The sequence below is a fragment of the Orcinus orca genome, chromosome 3, assembly GCF_937001465.1.
Source record: "Orcinus orca chromosome 3, mOrcOrc1.1, whole genome shotgun sequence".
Taxonomy (NCBI): domain Eukaryota; kingdom Metazoa; phylum Chordata; class Mammalia; order Artiodactyla; family Delphinidae; genus Orcinus; species Orcinus orca.
This window is the reverse complement of record NC_064561.1, coordinates 36,404,069-36,427,998: the sequence shown is the minus strand read 5'-3', so window position 1 is coordinate 36,427,998 and position 23,930 is coordinate 36,404,069. Positions and strand designations below refer to the sequence as shown.

The 23,930-nt window shown below is 36.8% G+C and overlaps 1 protein-coding gene across 2 annotated transcripts in view; it reads left to right on the top strand.

Moving 5' to 3' along the window:
• The first annotated feature begins 3,363 nt into the window (after nt 1-3,363).
• GABRG2 (gamma-aminobutyric acid type A receptor subunit gamma2) overlaps nt 3,364-23,930 on the top strand; it is a 123,432-nt gene continuing 102,865 nt past the window's right edge. For both annotated transcript variants that reach the window (XM_004271965.3, XM_004271964.4), the window contains exon 1: nt 3,364-3,915. In XM_004271965.3, coding sequence (XP_004272013.1) covers nt 3,809-3,915 — 107 coding nt within the window. In that variant the 5' untranslated portion in view covers nt 3,364-3,808. The remainder of the gene's footprint in view (nt 3,916-23,930) is intronic.

Here is a 23,930-nt window from a genome sequence, read left to right as displayed (position 1 = left end):
CATTGGCAGGCAGATTCTTAACCATGCTCCACCAGGGAATTCCCGGAGTTAAATTATTGACAAATCACTTTAATGTTGTGTAAGATTAGTTTTCTACTGTTTTCAGGTTAGTTTCAGTTTTGTCCTTAGGCTTAGAGCAAATCCTTCAAACTCCAAACTCAGTATCTCGTACAGGGAATGGCAGCCGAAACACTGGCTCAACTTTTTCCGTCTTTCAGTTTTTGCTTTCTTGCAGTCTTCTTGGTGCCCTTCTGCTCTTTCCATTCAAAAACAAATATCTAAACAAAGTTTGCATGTAGATCTGGAGTCTTACCTTTCTGTTGTTACTTTGTTTCTATGATTCCCCCCCACCCCACCCCCCGCCCTTAATTTGAGCTGCTCTGGCAGCTCCAACTGTCCTCTGAAACCTCAAATCAGTAAGATTGTTGCCTTCTAATAATTTTAACCATCCTTTACCTCTGCAATTCAGGGTTTTCCAGGGATAGGGGACTTTCCAAGCTAAAACCAGGGAAGTTCCAGGCAAATAGGGAGAACTTGATCATTTTTTAAGTGTCCTCAGGGAAAATCCTCATAATCCTAGATCTCATCCAATTCAGTTTCCTCTTTTTATGGTCAAACCTTCACCACTTTCAGCCTGCTTTTGGTGACTTTCTAGTACTTTACATTGTTGTTTATTTAATGTTTTGTCCCCCAGTTATAAATGTTATCTGCAGGATGGTTAGTCTACTTCATCATTAACCTAAGTATTTTAATTCTGCAAGTGATAAGAAATGTGGTGTCAACAACCAAATTGATCCAAATTTTGACCTTATAATTAACTTCTGTGTGTAGTAATTATAATAATAGTAATAGTAATAATATCAAAGTAAAAGTAAACTTCATTCAGAGAAAATTAACCTGCCAAACAATTCTCCAATATATTGACAAGGGCTTGTTTGAATAAGAGGTTGCAGGTGGTAGTTTTTATCTTTCTACGTTTTAATAATGTAAAAATATTAGTATAAAATGTAGGCATATATACACATATATTGTTTGCAATGAAAATATGAACATCACATTTATCAAATAATGGGAATTTAAATATGTATCACAACATATCTTCTTAAAAATGGGCAAGATTAAATAATAGCTAAAATGTGATTACAAAAGAAATTACTAGATGAAGTATCTTATAAATACCAGTGAATATATGTGTGGCAAAATCTTAGAAAATTTATTAAAATACTTTTTTTTTCAGAGAGCAGCCACCAGATAGGAAAGCTCCACAGAGGAAAACTGAAGCTTACTAGCCAGGAATAGCACAGTTAAAATTGTACCCAGATACTATAAACAGTCAAATTTCCTCTGTGGATTCTCTTAATATACTGAGAGGTATTCCATTATTGAAATAGATTATAATTTACAGGGATCATTATGATACCAATAAGGAAGCAGAATTTGAATTACTACTTTGTGAACCTGATAGCATTCATTCTCACAGCTTCAGTATGCTTATCACTAAACTCAAGGGGGGAAAAAACTTACCTTGGAAAATTGGAAATGTTGTATTTGGTAGAAGGCAGAATTGTCACATCAGTTTTTATTTACAACCTAGTGGCCTCGCATATATGTTGGGTTTGGCCTCCTTTGTATTTTAAAGATTAGGACATTTCTCACAGTTATATTCCCATTTCCTCCGGCAACTGCCTGGAACAGAGCAGTGGCAACTCCATTCAGATGGGGTATGGCCACCCCGGTGTGCATGGTTTCCACCACTTTACTGTTTCACAACTAGCCCTTTTCTTTTACTTATCTCACTTGCTTGGTTTTTGTAGGCATGGGAACATGTAAGCGTTGGCCTACAAAAATATGAGAGAATGTCTTTACTGAAAACACAACAGTATACACCTATTAACAACCTAGGCTCTTTCTGTAAAAAAAAAAAAAAAAAAAAGAAAATTATAAATATAAGGAAGGCCAAAATTCCTCACAGTGCAGTAAGGAATAAGAAAATTGCAAAAAAACAGATTTGCATTTGTTCTGCCTCTAATTTAATCACCAAAAAAGAAGTCAATTGGCTACTGCACGTGAATGCTGTTGTTGTTTTAACTGGATTTTGTTCAAACGCCGTAAAATAACTGCCTAAGTTCTAAAGGCATGCAGGTTTCCAGGCGTGTCTGTTAGGGCTTTTTTGCTTCAGAATGTGTCTCCTCAGCCTCAAGGAAGCCACCAGTACTTCTCTCTGCTTTCCTTAAGTATATTTTAGGATTGTAGATGAAGTGTGCACCTACTCATCCCATGTTCTATTTCTATGCCTCCTGGACTCCTTACTCAAGTTCCCTACCTGGAAGACTTTCTTGTAGAAAAGGCACTGGTTTTGAAATGACTCCCTGCTATGTTCCAGGAAGGGATCTGATCCGTCCTCTTCACTTGTACTTCTACATGAACATCTTTGCTGTGGTCTCAATTTTGCAGGAACCTTGAAACACTCCTCCACTTTCTTCTCCATGATGAGTGAATGGGATTTCCTCTGCGATGGATGAGCTAGGTTGGCATAAAGGGATATCTCCCATGTATCAGTATCCATGGTAACATTCTAGGCAAGAAGGCAGCATGCTAACACCACTCATCCACCCCAGAAATTTTCAGAATTGTCACCAAGCAGAGCAACAATAACAAAAGTCAAATCCCATAGAGCAAACAGAAATCCCTTTATATTGTTAATGTCCTCTTGACCTTCCCCTTTGTCCAACCTCCTTTCAAAGAGCAGCCCCCGATTTTGTGGTCTGTAGACTTTACTCAGGCAGCTATTTTCATGCATTTATTTTCTTCAACCTTCAAGAAGTTTGTATTTGTACATTTTCACTAAAGATGGAGAGCAGAAAAAGGAGTGAATACTGGGGATCATAGATTCTTCTTGTTTTGTAATTCTATCAATGTTTTCTCCCTTCATTAAAATTGAAAATTCACCAAATCTGTTTTCTTACGGGATGGTTTACAGAGAAACAGCCAATCCTCCCCCACTGTCTGCTCCCCCTCCCTCTACAATGTAACCATGATTTCTAATATTGCATGATTTTAAATAAGGATTCTTGGCAGATCTGAAGAGAGAAACCTTCTGTCGTTGGTGATATAGTATATGGTCTTCCTAAGCACCTCTTGTCCCCGTGAAAGCCCATCCTTGCATACTTTTGTGGGCAATAAAGGGTTAAAAGGCGCTGGAAAGACACCACGCATGTGTTAATTCCTGCTGCAGCAGCGCGCATTGCTTCCACTTTGACCTCATAGTTAATCTGCGTGATAGTTAACTCACGCAGAGACTCGTGCATTTCTTTTAAACACACACACACACACACACACACACACACACACACACACACACACACACACACCTGCTGCCCTCTAAAAGAAAAATCAAAACAAATCAAACAAATAAACAAACCTCAATTGATGGACCTGGAGGAGTATGTGTGAGCGTGGGGGGCATGAGTATGTGTACGAGTGTGCATGCGTTTCCCTTTCCCTTATTTGTCTCCTGTGCGTCTCTCCCTGTACCCTCCCCCTGCCTCAATTATATTATTCCCCGGGACTTGGAAGATGCTCCCTGAGCTGACGCTTTGATGGTATCTGCAAGCGTTTGTGCTGATCTTATTTCTGCCCCCTGAATATTAATTCCCGAAGCTGCTAGCAATACAGCTCCCCAGTGACGGGACCTACTAGAGGCAGGTGGGGGGAGCCACCATCAGTTCATAAGCATAATAATAATACAAAGGGGAGGGATTCTTCTGCAACCTAGAGGCTAGAGGCAGGGGGGAAAAAAAAAAAAGCGATGAGTTCGACAAATACATGGAGCACAGGAAGCTCAGTCTACTCGACTCCTGTATTTTCACAGAAAATGACGGTGTGGATTCTGCTCCTGCTATCGCTCTACCCGGGGTAAGATATGCCCTTTCCGGCGTCGTTTTGTTTCAGAGAGGTTGGGGGAAGGGGTGGGGACAGAGGAACTCGGGAGACCACCCAGATTTAAAAGACTCTTATAGGATTTGGGGCTTTGTAATTTAGGGGAATGTGAATATTTGGGGCGGGAAAAAGGAGGGAGGAAAGAGAAAGGTCACTTTCATTTATTTATTAATTTATTGGATTTTCTGTATTTGTTTTAGAATGGAAATGCTAACGTCATAAAGACTTTGTGTTTGGGGAGTAGCATTTTGATAGTACTGCAGTCTGATGTCTAGGTGGGCTATGCTGATACATGCCGGCATTTGAGGCCATGTTGGAGGCGTTTGGGTGCGGGTCTGGAGGAGAAAACTGCAAATGGGGTCCTGGCGCACACCCGGGAGACGTGTGTGTTTGTGTGTGTGTGTGTGTGTGTGTGTGTGTGTGTGTGTGGATGGGTTCTGTTCCTGTATCCAAAGTATTGCTTGCTCCTGCACCTGGGCATTCTTAAGATCAGCCAGCCAGGTTTTCTATCCAGTCCCATTGACTTGGCAGCAGACTCCCTGGTGGGCTAACAGGGTTCAGCACCAGGGACAGCAGTCCTGTCAGGGCCAAATGGAACGAGGCTTGTCTAACCCCACGGGACAACTTTACATCTACACAGGACATCGTTATAGTATAGACAGAAGGCCGATGGAGCCGAAGAGCACTAGTGACATCTGGGGACCCTGCTCTGATTATCCCTAACCCCTCCTTGAGATAGGAGGGGCATTGCTGGGCATGGGGTAGAGAATGTAGTTAATCAGTGCATGGAGGGATATATGTCTGGAAAAGAGTTGGCTTTGCTGCAGTGTTGAAAAATATGCTGAGCCAGGTGAATGTGATGCCAAAATTGTGAAGTTATGCATTAATGTCTTAGAGCCTTGTTGCACTGAATAGAAAAGATGGGAAAAGGGGGTGGTGGATTTCCCAAAATCCTGAGCAGGTGTGTGTTGCGAAGTGTTTTGCACCTAAATTTTTTTGAACTTCCCTGCACCAAAGGTATCAAAGAACTATCCCTTCACACATAGTTCATCATTTATCCACCCACCAAAACAACCCCCCTGCCCAACACGTACCATCAGGATTTCCAGAGGTCCATTGTACTTATATTACTTGCACTCTTCTATACTGTCACTTTGAAATAAAGCTGTAAAAATATTACCCCAAATCTGCTCAAAAAGAAAGAAAGAAAGAAAAACTAGCTATAGAAGAAATCAAGCCATTGCCCTAAGGTTTTCCTGGGAGTTGACACTCTTATGTAGTAGTTGTAACAACGGGAGATAAAAGGGATGGGGGTTAAAAGATTATTTTATTTTATTGAAAATTTCTAGTTAACTTCACTGGTCCTCCATTCTCTAGGGTAGGTAATGAGGAGGTACAGATTTCAGTAAAAAAGAGACCCAAGCAGAAAAGGAGTGAAAGTCTCTCTTTGGAGTCTTTGGAGTTTCCAAGCAGAGAGAGGGGCCTGCTTAATTCTACCAGCACTTTTCACACCTCCCTGCTTTACTATAAAAATAGAATATATTTTCTTTAAGAGTGTAAGATTAAGTAGTTTTCTCAGAAGAAGGCTTTTTACTGGAAATGGTTTATGTGTAATACATTTTAGTGGAATACTGGAAAAACAGTTCTTTTAATTAAAATTTGCACACATATTTTACTATTTAATGTTGTATGTAACTCTTAATTTGTTTCAGACATTAGAGAATTTATAGTTACTTGTTGATAGGAAACATCATTCTCATGTTCTTACCATTTATGAAACCTGTGGATTAAAATCTAGTCAAGACATAGAGAAATATGTCTTTCCTTCTTACGCACTTACATCCATCTTAGTAAATAACTTTATAACTGAATAGATGAGAATATTTTTATATATTTTACTCCAATGGTCTTATTTTAACCTAAAATGTGCAATTTTATTATTTTTCCTAATACTATCATATTTAAGATGTCTTCTTATTGCAACAGTCCCACCTTTTCTTTTCCAATTATCATATAAAAAGTAATACTTAGTGATACATTTTAATTTTCAATTCTTATCGTAGTAGCTTAGATGAGCTTTTTAAACAGCTCTAAATAATGGGAGTTATGTGTCATATAAACTCTCCAATAGGAGGATATTCACATTTTCTCAGTAATAACAGAATGGAGTCATTGCAGTTTGGTGCAGAGAATGTGATCAGAGTTTCAGTTTGCTGCAATCCCATTTAAAAAAAAAAAGCCATTTGAATGGCTGAATAGAGCTGGATGAAAATAGGAGCTTTGATCTCTGAAACTGATCTTGAAGAAAGATAAGTGACTAGAAAAATGTGGGATTCTGGGAGCAGTTTGAAAAAGGCTTTTTGGGTAAACAGTGGTAGTAGAACTACCTAGAAACTTGAAGGGAATTTTTTTTAAAAAAAGAAACATTTAAATGACTTTTCATTTACATAACTCCAAAGAATATTTTTCACTCTCATTAAAATGACTAAATTCATTAGTTTGTATCTCTACAAAAGTAAAACAAAGAGGAATATGAAGCATTGAAGTGAAGATGTTAATAGCTAATATCTCTTCTTATATGTGGGATAGTTAATTTCTGAAACTCAAAACTATCTAAACTGCTACATATCTTATATACAATGCTATAATAGAAATGGTCTGGGAAACTTGCTAAACTTGTATGATTCTTGAACCATACAAGCTTGTTATTTACTATCCTTCCAAATTCTCCACTTGGTTTTATTAGAAAAAGAAAAATGAAATCACTTCCTCAGCATATTTAATTGCTTATAGACATAACATTTCAAATAGTCTACGCTGAGGCAAACATCTATCTGGAAAAAAAAAGAAAAATATTTATCACCCAGTATTTCCCAAGATCCAGCTGCCCACTACCCTCTAGACAAAATATCTGGATTGTAGGCAGGAATTTAAAAATTAGCTTTTAATTTAAATTCGTTACGTAAGTGTCTCTGATATCCTAGACTCAGTTTAGAATACCTAATCTCAAAATGATTGAATTACAGAATATTTAGTGGTAGAGGTCTCTGTTCTCCATATTTTAAAATTTGCTTCATATCAAGGATTTCTGCTCAAACTGGAAGAATGTTAAGACTGACTTTAGAGAGTTTATCTTTGTTGTAAATATTATTTTACCAGGGCTGTGGCTGCTTCTCACCATCATAACTTCGTAGTCATTCCAAGGCAGACTTTCCACAGCTTAAGTACAAGTAGGCTTTATTGGAATGACATATACTTGTTGAAGGGGAGCAGAATTTGCCAACCCAAAATATGCCTCTTTGGCATAAGGATTATTTAAGGCTGATTATTTTTAAGAAACAGCAGATACAGGTGAAGCTTAAAACTGAGTGGAAGCTACCCTTTTGTAAGAGGCATTCACATTTATAATGGAAATCTCCATTTTTAAGGGTGTCTCCCTCCCTGTACCAGAAAGAAGAGTTTGGCTAAATACCTAGAAACTTACCAATGGTGAAGGCAGGAGCTTAAATCTGCCTAACAACCATCCCCTTGTTGACTGTGCTTTACTTAATAACCTCCCATAACTGGCTTCCCCTCCTCCCAATATCTTTTGTCTTTAGCTGGAGATGGTATTTAAGATCATGGCTTGGGCCATTTGAAGGACTTACTCAGCTTTCTGGGTATCTCCCATGTATACAGGAAATATACATGTTATTACTTTTCTGTTTTTTTTTTTTCTTTTCCTCTTGTGAATCTTTTTATTACAAGGATGTCTCAACCAAGAACCTAGAAGAGTAGAAGGAAAATTATTTTTCCTCCCCTACATGGTCATCCAAAGTACTTTTGCTGAATTCAGTGATCACAGAAGATTGGTAAAAAGTTATAATTAGTGCAGTTCAGGAATTGTTTGACCACCCAGGTATCAGAACAATTTAAAAATTCAGGATTTCATTTGGGATGGGCACATTACCTCTTCAGGTAAATGTGAAAGAAAGAATTCATCCTCTGCTACTGGGTTAGAAGAGATCCATGTGACATCTTCAAAGTCAGAAACCAGATAGTCACAATACAGTATTTTCAGATTTTCCAATCTACTTGTGTCATGTATATACATACACTGAATCAAATTTTTTAAATATATAAATATTAACATATACAAAAGTTATATAATATATTTTAAATGCATAAAATATAATTATATTATACATAACATATATACACAGACACACACAATTTTTACTAAAATCTGCGACATAGTTGTTGTCAACCACATTCGACAGACTTGGAAACCAAGATTATAGAGAGATTAAATGACTTGTTTAAAGGCAACAGATAATTAGAAGTAACATCAAATAATGATAATTATGTATGTGGATAGAAATAGGGTCCTATAATGATAGGTGTATACATTTATATATACTTCCTACCATCCTGGGGTTCCTTCCTGGGTCCCTTGGTGGGTGCTTTCCAGGAACCAGGACATGTTTCTCACTCCAGTCAGCAGCACTAATCGACCCGCCCCCCTCCCGCCCCCCCCATAGTTTGCAGCGAGTCACTGTGAGTTCCACGCATGACCTGCCAACAGTGTTGATGCAGCTGGAGCTTTCTGCCTTCTGTAGCGCCCCTCCCCCCCAACTCAGCACTTAACCCAGTACTTTTCACCACTTTGCTCCAGACCCCTTCTCCCATAGCAGGATCTCAGAAGGCCTTTCACCTCCCTCCCTTGTCTCTTGGGCCATAGCCACTCTGATCTCAGTGTATCTTTTGCTAAATACACTTTTTCTGTATAAATAAAAAATGATTTGGAGTTGTTCTCTGAAAAAATATTGTAAAATGTATACATACAAGATAATGATAACTGATTATATTTTAGATCTGTCACTGATGACTTCTGAATTTTGTGTTTTCTGTTTTGTTTTATTCCTTCTGAATTTTTTGATCAGTTTCATTTCATCAGTACTGTTTGCTCATAAGTGTAGTAACTAGACTAGATTATTAAGTTACCAGTCAATTTTAGTTTTTATAATTATCTGATTTCACCTTCATATAATAGAAGTTAGAATAGATACCTTGCATCCAATCAGCCCACTGAATAAATTAAAATGTTGAATCCATATAGTAGTGTGGTTTGAGGTCCTCAGTCCCATCAGTCACTCCATTTTTAAATTTACCTCACAATTTTGATTGAAAGCTCTAAACAGATATGCTTAGAAATAATCCACTCTTCAGTTGTTTCGTGAGTTTAATAACATGTTAAATTATATTATTTAGTCCCTGGGGAAAAATACATTAAGAAAGTATATTTTCTTAATGGTTATGTGTAAATAAAGCATAGTTTAATCTGCAATTCAGTCATGACCCAGAAATTTAACTACTGCTTGTCATCCCATTTTCAAAGAAGAGAATTTGTCCTCCACTGAGAAAATTTATGGGATAATTTGCTCAATGTTGTCCCATAGTTTTCCTACAGAAATTCTATATTGAGGCAACCATTCTGAATATTTAAGTAGAAATAATGTTACTGTTTCAATATCTGGATAGCTCTATCTACAATATATAGATATTTAAAGTTGACCTTTTTAATCACCTCAGTCAAAAGAGCAACAGCTCGATTAACTGTGGCACGTGAAAACTTAATATCAAAGTGCTTAAGTTTTAATTTCTAGAGGAATAAAAAGTTACACTTTCTACAAATTAAGGCTTTATTTTTTTTTCTGAGAATGTTTTCGTGCACACTTTTATTCTCTCTGTAGCTTTGTAAGTTAGATAAGGAAGATAACATTTTAGACTGTCCAAGTATTCTTTTTTTTTTTTTTTTTTTTTTTGTGGTACGTGGGCCTCTCACTGTTGTGGCCTCTCCCGTTGTGGAGCCCAGGCTCCGGACGCGCAGGCTCAGCGGCCATGGCTCACAGGCCCAGCCGCTCCATGGCATGTGGGATCCTCCCAGACTGGGCCATGAACCCGTGTCCCCTGCATCGGCAGGCGGACTCCCAACCACTGCGCCACCTGGGAAGCCCCTTGTCCAAGTCTTCTTGAATGTTGGTTGTAGAGCAAGGGTTGAGACTTCCCCAGCCATATTCCTAGTGCAATACACCACACCACTCAACAATAGTCACCCTTTTTCTTCGTAAAAGTAAGAAAATACTTGGATTGTTTTGAGGTGTAAAAGGCTTCTCCAGTTTGCTTTACTGGGAAAGTTATTTGCTATTCATTTCTTCCATATTCTAGAGAATATACATCTTTTAAAAGGAAATAAAAACCTCCTTTTAAGTTATACATTCATGGCTTAGATAAAATTTAACTCAAAATTATATTAATCCCCACTGCATTATGAAATAAGAGGGCAAAATATGGTAATAATTCTATATTATTATAAAAATCATTATGGAACTCTATAGATAAAGTACCATGTAAATGCTAAGTAAATAGTGCTGATATTACATTCTCCACCAATTCATAAAGAAAACCATCTGAATACCAAATAACATAGTGAGGAAAATAAAGAATGCTTTTTAAGCAAAGGTCCTTCGTAATAATTGAAACCCTGCCATGAACTCAAGTATAGTAGTAGAACCAAAGTCTATGTGGTGAGACAGATAAATATCAAGTTCTGTAATTTATTTAGGCATATTTAAATAAAATGGCCAAAACAAACTGAATATAACTTTTCAGTGTTATCTTGGTAGGAAGAAATAAATGACTTACTCTTATTTATGATCTTTTGTGCAGGTTAACAGTCCCTTTATATAAACTGCTTTTGAAAACACATTTGAAATACCATAAGTGAGGGAAAAAACTCTAGATATAAACTATAGAAATGAATTAATTCTTAATTCATTAAAGGAATAGTATTGCAGCCAGGTCTGTTCTAGGAACTGGGTATATACTTATGGGGCAAAAGTCTTGATGTCCGCCATCATGGAGTTTGCAATCTCATGGGGTGGCAGGCAATGATCAAACCAATATACAAATAATTATTAAGTTTTAACTCAGGTAAATGCTACACAGGAAAGTCATACGGCGCTATGAGAGAATATATCAGCTTTCTAACTTGATGAAAGCATAGGCTAGAGAAACTGAGTGAGATCCACAAACTAGCTGAAACTGATCTACAGTCATCTAATTGATCAGTTTTAATATTTCAACATTCTTTTCTTGGTTATAATAGTCTTTGCTGGATTTTTTGCCCTCGGTTGAAGAGGTTGTCACTTGAAAAGTGAATGGTATTTTCGGGGAAGAAAGGTGGTGAAAATTTTTTTAATGTTCTGAAAACTATTGTTCTTTACTATTTAAAAAATTATGTAATAGACAAGAACTATATTAAGGATAATTAAATAAAGTAACACATCATTTATGACATTATTTTAACACAAACTAAATTTACTAACCAGTGGCCAGTTGATGGGCTTTTGCTCCACTCACCCCCGTCCAGTAGGTCTTCAAGTTATATATGCATAAAAGTAGATCTGTTTTCCTACCACCACCTCCAACTGAGACATCTTCTCTGATTCTTTGTCAATCCAATATAAATAGTCAACTACAATCAAATGGGGGAAAAAACACATGACCATCTTAAATATAAATACCAGTTGTGAACGTCAGTTAATTTCTGACTTGGATATAATACGATAAGAAAAATACAGTGAATATTTTGGGGATTTTAGAATTACATGCAAAATGCACTGTGTGTGACCTATAAAAATGTGTACAGAAGGAGACCCGACACCTTGTGGGATCTCAGTTCCCCGACCAGGGATTGAACCCGGGCCACTGCAGTGAAAGCTTGGAATCCTAACTGTTAGGCTACCAGGGAACTCCCACAGTGACTTTTCAATATTGATAAATTATAATCTTTCAGCAAGAGAATAGATGCTAGTAATTATATGTTAATAAATTATCAACTGTTTTTTTTTTAAATCTATTTTACCTATTGTCTTCCAGTATCCCCCTTCATCTTATTCTTAGAATTAGCAAGTGTGTATTTAGTTCCTTTCAACTAATCATCATTCTAAAAGCAAAGTGTCCTATACTCATACACATACACACAAATCTGCAGCTTTGGATAATGCCCTTTTTAATCTCAGAAAAGAATACTTTTCCCATTATATTAAAGAGATTGAGTAAATATATATTCTTCTTAAATTATTCCAAAAGAAAGAACAAACAAGGTATTTTAAATCTGAGGTAGTATTCAGATATTTCCTGTTTTTAATAGAAAAGTAATTTTCCTTAGTATTTCTTAGAGGGAAAATTTAAAGTGATAATTTTTAAAGTCAATAACAACATCTCAGTGATTCCAGGTAAAAATTATCATTTAACTAAATTACCTCCTTTTAACTTAACTTTATTAATAAAAATCTGCATTCTTTATTTTAAAATTAATTCTTAATTTTAAAATTAATTCTTAAATTTTAAAATTCAACAATTTTCAGAGAAAAATTGTTGAATTTTAAAAAAGTGTACATTTGAAATTGATTATTCTTCATTAAATTCCACAACAAATTATTTAATTAATTACTTAAATTATTTAAATAATTACTTCATAACCTTCATAAACCCATACTTTATTAATAAAATTATTAGAAATTATAAAAATTTAGACACTTTTAGTTTATTCTACATCCAGGTAAATTTTTCATTATTTTATTTTATTTTTTACTTTTTATTTTGTTTTATATTGGAGTATCATTGATTAACAATGTTATGTTAGTTTTAGGTGTACAGCAAAGTGATTTAGTTATACATATGTAAGTATCTATTCTTCTTCAAATTCTTTTCCCATTTAGGTTATTATAGAATATTGAGCAGAGTTCCCTGTGCCATGCAGTAGGTCCTTGTTGGTTATCTATTTTAAATATAGCAGTGTGTACGTGTCAATCCCAAACTCCCTATCTATCCCTCCCCCCACCCTTCCCCCCAGGAGCCATAACTTTGTTTTCTAAGTCTGTGAGTCTGTTTTTTGTAAATAAGTTCATTTGTATCATTTGTTTTTAGATTCTGCATATAAGTAATAGCATATGATATTTGTCTTTGTCTGATTTACTTTGCTTAGTATAATAATCTCCAAGTCCATATATGTTGCTATAAATACCATTATTTCATTTTTAATGGCTGAGTAATATTCCATTGTATATATGTACCACATCTTCTTTATCCATTCATCTGTCAATGGACATTTAAGTTGCTTCCGTGTCTTGGCTATTGTAAACAGTGCTGCAGTGAACACGGGGGTGCACATATCCTTTCAAACCATGTTTTTTCCAGATACATGCCCAGGAGTGGGATTGCTAGATCATAAGGTAGTTCTGTTTTTAGTTTTTAGGAACCTCCATACTGTTCTCCATAGTGGCCGCACCAATTTACATTCCCACCAACAGTGTGGGAAGGTTCCCTTTTCTCCACACCTTCTAGATCATTTATTGTTTGTTGATTTTTTGATGATGGCCATTCTGACCGGTGTGAGGTGATATCTCATTGTATTGATGGTTTTGATTTGCATTTCTCTAATAATTGGCGATGTTGAGAATTTTTCATGTGCCTCTTGGCCATCTGTATGACTTCTTTGGAAAAATGTCTATTTAGGTCTTCTGTCCGCTTTTTTTATTGCGTTGTTTGTTTTTTTGATTTTGAGCAGCATGAGCTGTTTGTATACTTTAGAGATTAATCCCTTGTCGGTCGCATCATTAGCAAATATTTTCTCCCATTCTGTAGGTTGTCTTTTCATTTTGTTTGTGGTTTCCTTTGCTGTGCAAAAGTTTTTGAGTTTCATTAGGTCCCATTTGTTTATTTTTGTTTTTATTTTCATTACTCTAGGAGATGGATTGCAAAAGATATTGCTGCAACTTATGTCAGAGTGCTCTGCCTATGTTTTCCTGTAAGAGTTTTATAGTATCTGGTCTTACATTTAGGTCTTTAATCCATTTGGAGTTTATTTTTGTGTATGGTATAATTTATAAACTAAATTATCTTTGGGAAGTCCCTTAACCCTTAAGCACCATTTGTTTTATATCTGTAAGACATTTAATTGATATTGGTAGTATATTGTAGTATGTAATGATATTGTAGTATGTAATGTTCACCCCTAAAAATGTGGAGAGTGAATAACAGAAATACAGCCATGTTTAAATGTTATTAATTTAAAAATCTTTAATTTTATGCCTTCTATTATGAAATGATACTTAAAATGTGCCCGAATTTTCCAGTAACTGATTTATTGAAAATGCTGGATATAGATAGCTATGGTCTAGAAATTATGATTCTCTTTAAACGTCATCTATTGAATCTCTCTTCCCCACACCTGGACAATACCTAACGTAAAAGCAATGAATTTTCCATTCATTTTAGAGTTTATAATGATCTCATTTTCAGGTATTAAAGTCTCATCTAAATTGATCCTTCAAACTCTCACTCACTTTAAATTTTTTTCTGTTCTCTGATCAGCCCTGACCTAAGATTTCTGCTGCCTGCCTGACACTATTTCTCCATTTTTTTGTTAGGCTCCTCTTCTCTTTTTATTATGCTGCTTTTGGCTTTTTCAAGATTAGAGTGGAGGGAGGAAGGGCAGTTACCTTTGCGGAAAGATCTTATTGTACTCTCTGGGTGAAAAACGCCTAAATGGTTAGTCATTCTTTCATGGGGGGTTGGATGGATTCTGTGGAGCTAACCCTCTTCCTCCTTCCTCCTCCTGGGGACCTTTAGAATTGTTCCCTGACATGGGTCATGCTGTATGAGGGCTTGATGTTTTATGACAGGCCCTCAGCTCCACTCTAAACACACATCTACCCTGACCTTCTACTAGCATTTTCTTGCCAAATAGACTGTTTTTCTGGCATCCATTTAGCTCGGGAGGAATGAATGAATGCAAAACAAACTCAGGAAAATTGCTTGTCAGCTTCAGAAAGTGAAGGTCCTTTTCTCACTCAGATTCACTATTGGGATTGTTCAAGCCAGCCTATCACCTTTAGACTTTTCCAGGAAAAAATCAGGCTACATTAGTCATTTGGACTGCTTAAATTAGAGACCACAGGCCAAATTTTGCTAAGAATTCTCTATCTACCCTGTGTTCAAACAGCATTAAGAAGCAGATATGTAAGTTTTCTGTTTTGGGTAGAGATAGCAATTACCCCTGTTAGTCTCCCCTAAATGGTAGACATCAATGAGTGGGTTTCTTGACTTTGTTTTCTAGTTGCCTTGAGGTAGAGGTGGAACATGTATCACTGTGAGGAGGGGATATGAAACTGCACCGTTCTTTCTACACTTAGGCCAATAAACTTTTTCCATAAGAACTGCTCTCTTATTGAATCCTTAGACTCCTATTTTATAGCCCCAAAGTGGGTGAAGGAAAAAGAACCCAGGACTGGTTTTTGGCCTTCTCTAGCAAGTTCTGCCTCTTTTTGGCAGCCTACCACATTTGTGTTAAATGAGAATATAACACTTCTCACTTATTTTTCTCAGTGCTGGGACATCAGTTATGATAACAATGGGGAAAGTATATTTAATATTACGTTACCCATGCAATTCATTTCTTCCTAATATCTACTAGTTAATTCACCTTCTTCAAATCTTTGCTCAAATATTGCCTTCTCAGTGCCTACACTGATTACTCAATGTAATACTGCAAATGTCCCTCAACCCTATACTCACAATTCCACTTATTCTCTTCTGTGTTTTACCTTTCCTTAGTCTTCAGTAATTAAGTAGAAAATTTTTTATTATGTAGCTTACTGATTTATTATTTTCTGTCTTCTTCAGCTAGAATCCAGGATTAATGAGAGCAGAGATGCTGTTTCTTCCACTGTTATACTCCAGGCTTTTAGAGAAGTGTCTTGCTTCTAATAGATGTTCAATAATTACTGTTTAATTAAATAATAAAAACTGCATCTCCTTTTCCCTGAAATTTATCTTCTCTTAAAAAAGGAAAAAAAGGTACTTCCCTGGTGGCACAGTGGTTAAGAATCCGCCTGCCAATGCAGGGGACACGGGTTCGAGCCCTGGTCCGAGAATATCCCACATGCCGCGGAGCAACTAAGCCCATGTGCCGCAACTACTGAAGCACATGCGCCTAGAGCCTGTGCTATGCAACAAAGACAAGCCACCACAATGAGAAGCCTGCACACCACAATGAAGAGTAGCCCCCGCTCGCCGCAACTAGAGAAAGCCCATGCTCAGCAATGAAGATCCAACACAGCCAAAAAAATATAAATAAATAAATAAATTTTTAAAAAAAGGAAAAAAGAATCTTTTCCATAGTACCTCACTCTAAGTTCAGCATATATGGCTGGTGACCAAAACAAAAAAAAAAACAAACAAATCCTACAGAATCGTGTAGTCCTTAAGAGCATAAGCTATGGAGCCATACTTGACCAGGATTCATATTTCTACCCTTGACATTTACTACTTGATGGCCCTCAGTAAATTTATTAACTGCATTCATCCTTAGTATCTTCATATTAAAAAAAGGAAGATAATAATTCTTCAAAAGCTACTTTTGAGTAGCAATTGACATAATACATAGTACATGGTACATAGTAAACTTCTCTTACATGTTGTTTTTGTTTTTGTTACTACCTCAGGGTCATTATTTATTTCCTGGGGATATTCCTAGAGACACAAATAGTCTCTCCACCCCTGTTAAACACTAAATTTGGGTAAAGTACAGGAGAGGGGTTTCTTAATAAAAATTCAGTAATTCTCTAGTCCCCTGTCTTAATTTGTGTAAGATGAGAAAATTGGATAAAGGTCCATAAGTTTCTGGAATGACTATACTGTTCATTCATTTTAGATCAATACTAAAAACTTGATAAAATTCCTAACACGTGTGGATTAGGTCCCAATAACAATAAAATATGTGGTGACACATGGACTTCTTCCTGAAGACAGCTTCTTTAACTATATGCAAAAAAGAGAGAACTGATATTTTTCTATTCAAGGTCATAACTGAGTCTTCATTTTTTGTGTGTGCCTTATGGATCTGATAATAGAGTGAAATCCAACATCCTCTGTCACCTAGGTTACTGCATCAGCCACCTAAAGTACCTTTCTGATGCCAGTTTTGCTACCTTCTGATTTATTCACCACATAGCAGAGAGACTTTTTTCCTAACAAATATTTTCCTAAATAAGGACATAATTTAGATTCAATAACTGTTGAGTGTTTAAGTGTAGAGTTAGATAAAATCTTTTCCAAATGTGTATACCGGTATCACCACCACCCATATGTATATATACATACATATATTAGTTTCCAATATATATTGGTTTCCATCACACTTGGAGGTTTTCTTCTGCCCTTTCCAATTAATCACCCTTCTATGCACCTGCCTTCTCCTTGACTTCAGACTATAAGTAATCTCCCAAGCACATTCTTAATAGATGTTTAAGTATCAATGAAATATTTCAGAAAAATGAAGATGTACATAAAGCAGAAGTTTCAAGATAGCGGTTATACACTCTGACTCAGGTGACCTCAGTAGTGTCCTGAATTGCTATCTTGTGAATCACATTTTGTTTAATCCCCAGTGACTGTGTTCCTGGCACTATGCAACATGCAGAAGCTATAGCATTGAACAAGGCAAACACAGTCCTTCTACTTGTGGAATGTATATTTTAGAATAAAGACATGCTTTTAAAAACATAATACTACATTATATATATCATATATTATAACCATACTTTGATATATATTCTTATAGACAATATCCTACATATATATTGATTTGTTTCACTTATTGCCTCTGATCTAAGTAAATTTGTGTAACCAGATAGACATTTTACACTCAACCATTTTTTAAATCCACATATCCATGTGATTCTGTCCATTTTCCCCTTGAAACTGGCTAACATGGGATATCATTTGACTCTTGTTGAGCTTTCAAGCACTATGTTAAATGCAGAATGAAAATAAATGTAAAGTAGACAAATTTCCTCCTTCCTATAAAGGAAGACACATTTCCTATGAAGGCTTCCTGCCTTTCTGCCATAAATAAATAGGTATTGCATTCCTAATACTTGTTTGGCACTGTACTAGGGACTGGAGATAAAACAGGAAGAAATACAGCCATCTTAATCCTCTTAGACATTGCAGTCTAGGGACAGGCAGATAGTAAACAAACAAATTTCAAATTGTGGTAAATGTTGAATAACTAAAAGGTGTGCTATGATGGAGAAAAGAAAAAAATTGTTTTAGATAGAATACTCAGGAAAGGCCACTCTGAGTAATGGATAAGAAGTTGAGATTATAAGAGTATTAAAAAAATTCAGCCATGAAAAGATTGAAGGGAAGACCTCTCTCATTATAGGTAACAGCAGATCGCGAGGGCCCTGAATGGAGAAAAAACTTGGTGTGGTTTAGGAACTAAAATTAGCCCACATGGCTGGAGGACAGTGATCATGGATGAAAAAGTCAGGATATAGGATTTGGGAGTCAGAAAGCTGCTTCCTGTGGTACAACTTTGAGGCCACAGTGAATATTTTGAATTCTGGGAAATACTTCATATAATACCATCAGTTTTCTTCTTTTTTTTTTTTTTTTTTCGGTACGCGGGCCTCTCACTGTTGTGGCCTCTCCCGTTGCGGAGCACAGGCTCCGGACGCGCAAGCCCAGCGGCCATGGCTCACGGGCCCAGCCGCTCCACGGCATGTGGGATCTTCCCAGACCGGGGCACGAACCCGCGTCCCTTGCATTGGCAGGTGGACTCTCAACCACTGCGCCACCAGGGAAGCCCAATCAGAAGTTTCTTAATGGTTATGAGATCTGCTTTGATATTACTTGTGATCATGTACCTGAGGATATTGGAAAGAGTGGAAAGAATAATGATAGGGAAGATGCAGGGAGAAGCATGGATTCTGTGGGAGCTCCTTTTTTAGTTTGTGCAATAGGTTTGCAGTCTCTTGAAAAAGGTAAAAATATACTACTGAGAAAAGACAGTAAGTTGTTATTCCCTTAAGGTATTTTCTTTGTAATATGAATTCTTTATCATTTAAAGCATTTAAGCTATCGTGTGACAGGGATCTAAATTTGCAAAAATATGAATGACACAAACTGACCTTTTTTCTATTATACAAACTTTTAGTTTTTTTATGAAACCAGCATGCTGATTTAAAACACCCTTAAACTTCGGGTGAAGTTAAGATGATTTCAAATCCATTGGGATTTTTTTTTTACATTGTTCCAGAATTCTAAGAACAAAAGTAATTTTGGACTTTCTAAAATACATCCATAGAATACTTACTTATGCTCACTGCCAGCACAGAACTTTTTAAAAAACATCTACCATATTTTCATAGGAAAAAAAAGTAATAATTCCACGTGCTGAGAATGGTGTTTAGCTCATAGGAGATATCTGTGAATAATCACAAGTGAGTGAATAAATACACAACTTCTATGATGTGGAGTATTCATAATTCTTAGTTACGTAAATTTATGTAGAGATAAAGATGGACTATTGATATAATGAAGGTAGAGGGAATGAGGAGGAAGAAAAATGACAGCAACAAAACTGAAACATAAGACTTGATTTACTTTTTCAAGTGATTGATAACACACTGATTTTCAGAAAATGTTTTATCCAGGAAGAGTCAAATAATGAAAACTTAAGAATAATCTTCTAAAAGTGGCCACACCACAGGAACAAATGTCAAATTTGTATGACTTGAGCTTAAAGACTACAGCATGATCTTCTAGAAAAGAAACAAGGGAAAAGAAAAGAAAAAATGTAGAGAAAGAAAAATTCCCAGAATCATGGTCACTCAGATGGACACATATTGATAAAATTCCTACATGAAAATGAAAATTCAGTCAGCCACCTGACCAAATTTGTTCCATAGTTTCAAACATCTGTATTTTAGCAAAATCAGAATATTTCATTTCTTGCTATGATAGAACAGACTATAGTGATATGAATTTTCAATACATCTAAAGTTCACTTGAGTTTGATACACTTGAATATGCATCTGAATATATGTTGATATTGCATGCAATGTAATCAGGCTTCATTTTTATAAACTGGCTCTCGATGACCTTTATACTAAATTTGGAACAGTTTGACCTCTTGTTCATGGACTATGAGAAAATACACATTTGTTCTCTTACCCACCTGTTGCTCCCTTGTAAATAAGTGGACAATTTTGCATGTTTATATATATTACCTTCTATTTTGCTCAAAGAGGAATGAAAAGTTTTATAATTTCCCCAAAACGTTTTATGCTCTAGAGAAAAATATTATTCTTACCATAGAAGTTGAGTTTTGGAACTGATTACAGAGGCATGCTGATAGAAATAACCTTCATTCATATCAAGTTGGAGGTGCTGGCAAACAGATTAGTCACGTTCTACCGTGTGACAATGTTTTTCTTATTGCCTTGTGCTGTTAATAAGTGTTGCATTTTTTCTAGCTATTCAGATATTTGTTTGTCTCTCCAAATAGATGAGAGGTGTTTTGATATCAGCATTGTACTTTGCACATCTTTCCATCTGCAACTGTACTTGAACGAAAGAGTCTCATATACAGGCTGATTAACTGAAGGAATGAGGAATCTAGATTCACAAGGCATTGTTCCCCAGATTCAACCACCTTCATGATTTTTGCCACATCTAAGTGACACTTGGTTATTTTTTTACTTAATATTTTTCATAAACCAATGTCTTTTTTTTTTTAATTAATTAGTTGTTTTGGCCGTGCCATGCAGCATGTGTGGGATCTTAGTTCCCTGGCCAGGGATCGAACCCATGACCCCTGCAGTGGAAGCATGGAGTAGTCTTCACCACTGGACTGCCAGGGAAGTCCCAGCCAATGTCTTTTAAATCTAATTATTTTATTTAATAAACTTAAAAGTAATTAAGCCCAGAAAATCAGTTTCATTTTTCATAACAGAAGAAAACTGCAAAGTAAATACAGTGAAGCCAGAACAATGTTATCAAGTTTCAGTTATACATTATTGTCTACCAGAGGTGCTAAGTTTGTTGTTGTTCTTTTTTAGAAAGTAGGTTAGCGAATTGGAGAACATGGTTGTAACTAAGACTTTGTCTTTAATATGATTGGATGAGCGGAAAGAAAATTTAAAAGAGAAAAACTTTCTAATTATGAATTTCAATGTGTTTTAATGCTATGCATATGTGACACTTAAAATTGTCTTGGGTACTAGCATCAGGTGTCCCAGACTTTGGGAAGCACTGATATGAAGTTATCTTAATAGGACATAAGCTCTTAATTGCAAATGATGCTAATTTGAATTTCCAGTATACCTTGAAACACTATAGTAAGTGACATTTATTTGACTCGCTTGAGAGCAGTTACCAACGTGCTATTTATTCAGAAAAGAAAGTTCAAGCAACTGAGTCATGTTTTCTTGCAGTAACTCTTCATCCTGGCTACACCTTAGATTTAGCTGAATATCAATGCCTTGGTCTAATCCTAGTCTAATTAAATTAGTAACTTAAGAGGTAAGCCTTCAGCACTGGAATTTTTTTTTTTTTTTTTTTTTTTTTTTTGGTGGTACGCGGGCCTCTCACGTGGTATCCTCCCGGACCGGGGCACGAACCCGTGTCCCCTGCATCGGCAGGCGGACTCTCAATCACTGCGCCGCCAGGGAAGCCCTGGTATTATTATTATTATTTTTTAAAAGCCCTCTAGGTAATTTTAACATGCAGCCAGGGTAAGAACAACTGGTCTGTATCCAGCATCAGACATTCAGTGTGTGCTGGACATTGTACATTCTTAGTGAATGATAGTAATCATATAAATGAAGAAATTCAAAGTATTTCCTTTTTGGACTATTTCTTGATGGTAAATAATTATATTCTTCTCTGACAGTAGCTTTATGTTTTGCATATCTTCTGTGGTTAAAATTGGTCTTGGATGTCAATAGTCAGAAAGTAGCAAGAGGGCTTCCCTGATGGCTTAGTGGTTAAGAATCCATCTGCCAATGCAGGAGACACAGGTTTGAGTCCTGGTCCAGAAAGATCCCACATGCCGCGGAGCAACTAAGCCCGTGCGCCACAGCTACAGAGCCTGCGCTCTAGAGCCCACGAGCCAGAACTACTGAGCCCATGTGCCACAACTACTGAAGCCCGTGCACCTAGAGCCCATGAAGGCAACAAAAAAAGCCACCATAATGAGAGGCCTGCGCATTGCAACAAAGTGTAGCCCCGCTCGCCGCAACTAGAGAAAGCCAGCACTCAGCACCGAAGACCCAACACAACCATAAATAAATAAGTAGATAGATAGATAGATAGATAGATAGCAAGATATGCAAACTTCATTTGTGTTTCTAGAGTGAGAGAGAGCAGCCCCAAAAGCTGTGCTGGCTAGTTTGTCACCGTGTTGTAATAGTTCAACAACAATGCAAGTACAGTATCTAAGTTCTGTTATCTTGTAGAAAAAAAAATTACTGCATGAGACCAACATACTTGGGGCCCCAATTCAGGTAACTGCCTTCTAAAAATTCTACTTTGGTGTACAGTGTACGAGATAAGTTGTCTCAGTTTCCCCAGGATAATTCAGATTTTGAAGCCATGTACACTTTACCACTTCCTACCTGTGGCAGAGTGTACACAAGCAAAAAATTGAGAATATTATTTTTCCTTCTAGTGTATTTTTCATTTCAGTTATTGTAGTCTTCATCTCTGTCTGTTCTGCATATTTTCTAACTCTTTGTTAAAAGCTAACTTCCCGCTCTATGCATCCATTCTCTTCCTGAGTTCTTTGATCATCTTTTTTTTTTTCTTTAGATACCTGCTCCTTTTAATCACAAAATAACACAGTTCTCAGTTTCATTTCTGCTTTGTTCAATTCCAACTGTAGCCTTTTTAACAAAACATTTTCCTATTAACTGAATTGTAAAAAATACAACCAAGCTTGTGCTTATTAAATATACATGTATATAAAAAACATACAAAAAGTACAAGATTGATTACGTTAGGAAACTTTTACAGTGTTAACAATCCTGTTTTTCCCTAAATCTTTAGTAAAGCGCCAAAGGTCAAATCTCTCTGTGCACAAAAACTCAATGTGACTGAACTCCTGAATTCAGTATCTAGGCATGCTATGCACAGAATTAACTTTAATATGCAGTCCTTAAAAGGAAAAAAAAAAAAAGTAACCAAAAAACACCACAGGACAAAAAGTTCTTCTTAAATCAAATTCTGTTTGTGAATTCAGCAAAATAATTTCTATAAAAAAAAACAAAAATATTTAAATAGAATAGGGTGGACTGTATCTATTTGAAGGGGTATTTGGTTTTTAGACAGGTTGAGTATTGGCAACTTGAATGTGTGTAATTTTTTGGAACCTGTCTTTGATCATCTTTAGATCATTACTCTGAACACTTTCTCAGGTAGACTGCCTATCTCCACTTCGCCGCTTCTTCTGGGGTTTTGTCTTATTCCTTCATCTGGAATATGTTCCTCTGATGTCTCATTTTGTCTAAGTTGCTATTTGCATTTTTATGTCTGTGGTAGATTAGTTATGTTTCTGTAGGAGGCGTCCTGTGAGTCCTAGCAGTACACTCCCCTCTCAGCACCCAAACTATATGCTCTGGTGGTTCCCCCTAAGAGGGCTGCTTGGGTCCTTCTCCTGTGGCAGGCTGACTGTGTGGGCTGTCTTGTAGGCTTGGTTGGTCCCTAGTCTGGTTGGTTGCCAGGCCCTGCCTTGCGTGGATGCTGCCGGCTGCTGTTTAGTGGGGCCTGGTCACGTGGTGGCTGATTGAGGAAGCCTAGGGGGCCACAGGGCTAGTGCTGGCTCACTGGTAGGCAGAGTCAGGGTGTCAGAGATTCTGGGGCCATTGCCTACCCACTGGCAGGTGAAGCCAGGTCCTGGGGTTAGTGCTGGACTTCTGGCAGGCAGAGCTGGTTCCTGGAATCTGGCTGCAGGGCCCAGGGGTCCCAGAGCTCATTTCAGATCTTTGGTAGTGGGTGCGGTTTCTGACACACACAGCTGGGGTGTCCTGAAGGTTGCGTTGGCCTGCTAGTGGGCAGAGCCAGGGCCCAGCTGGTCCCAGGGTAGGGTCTGAACTGTA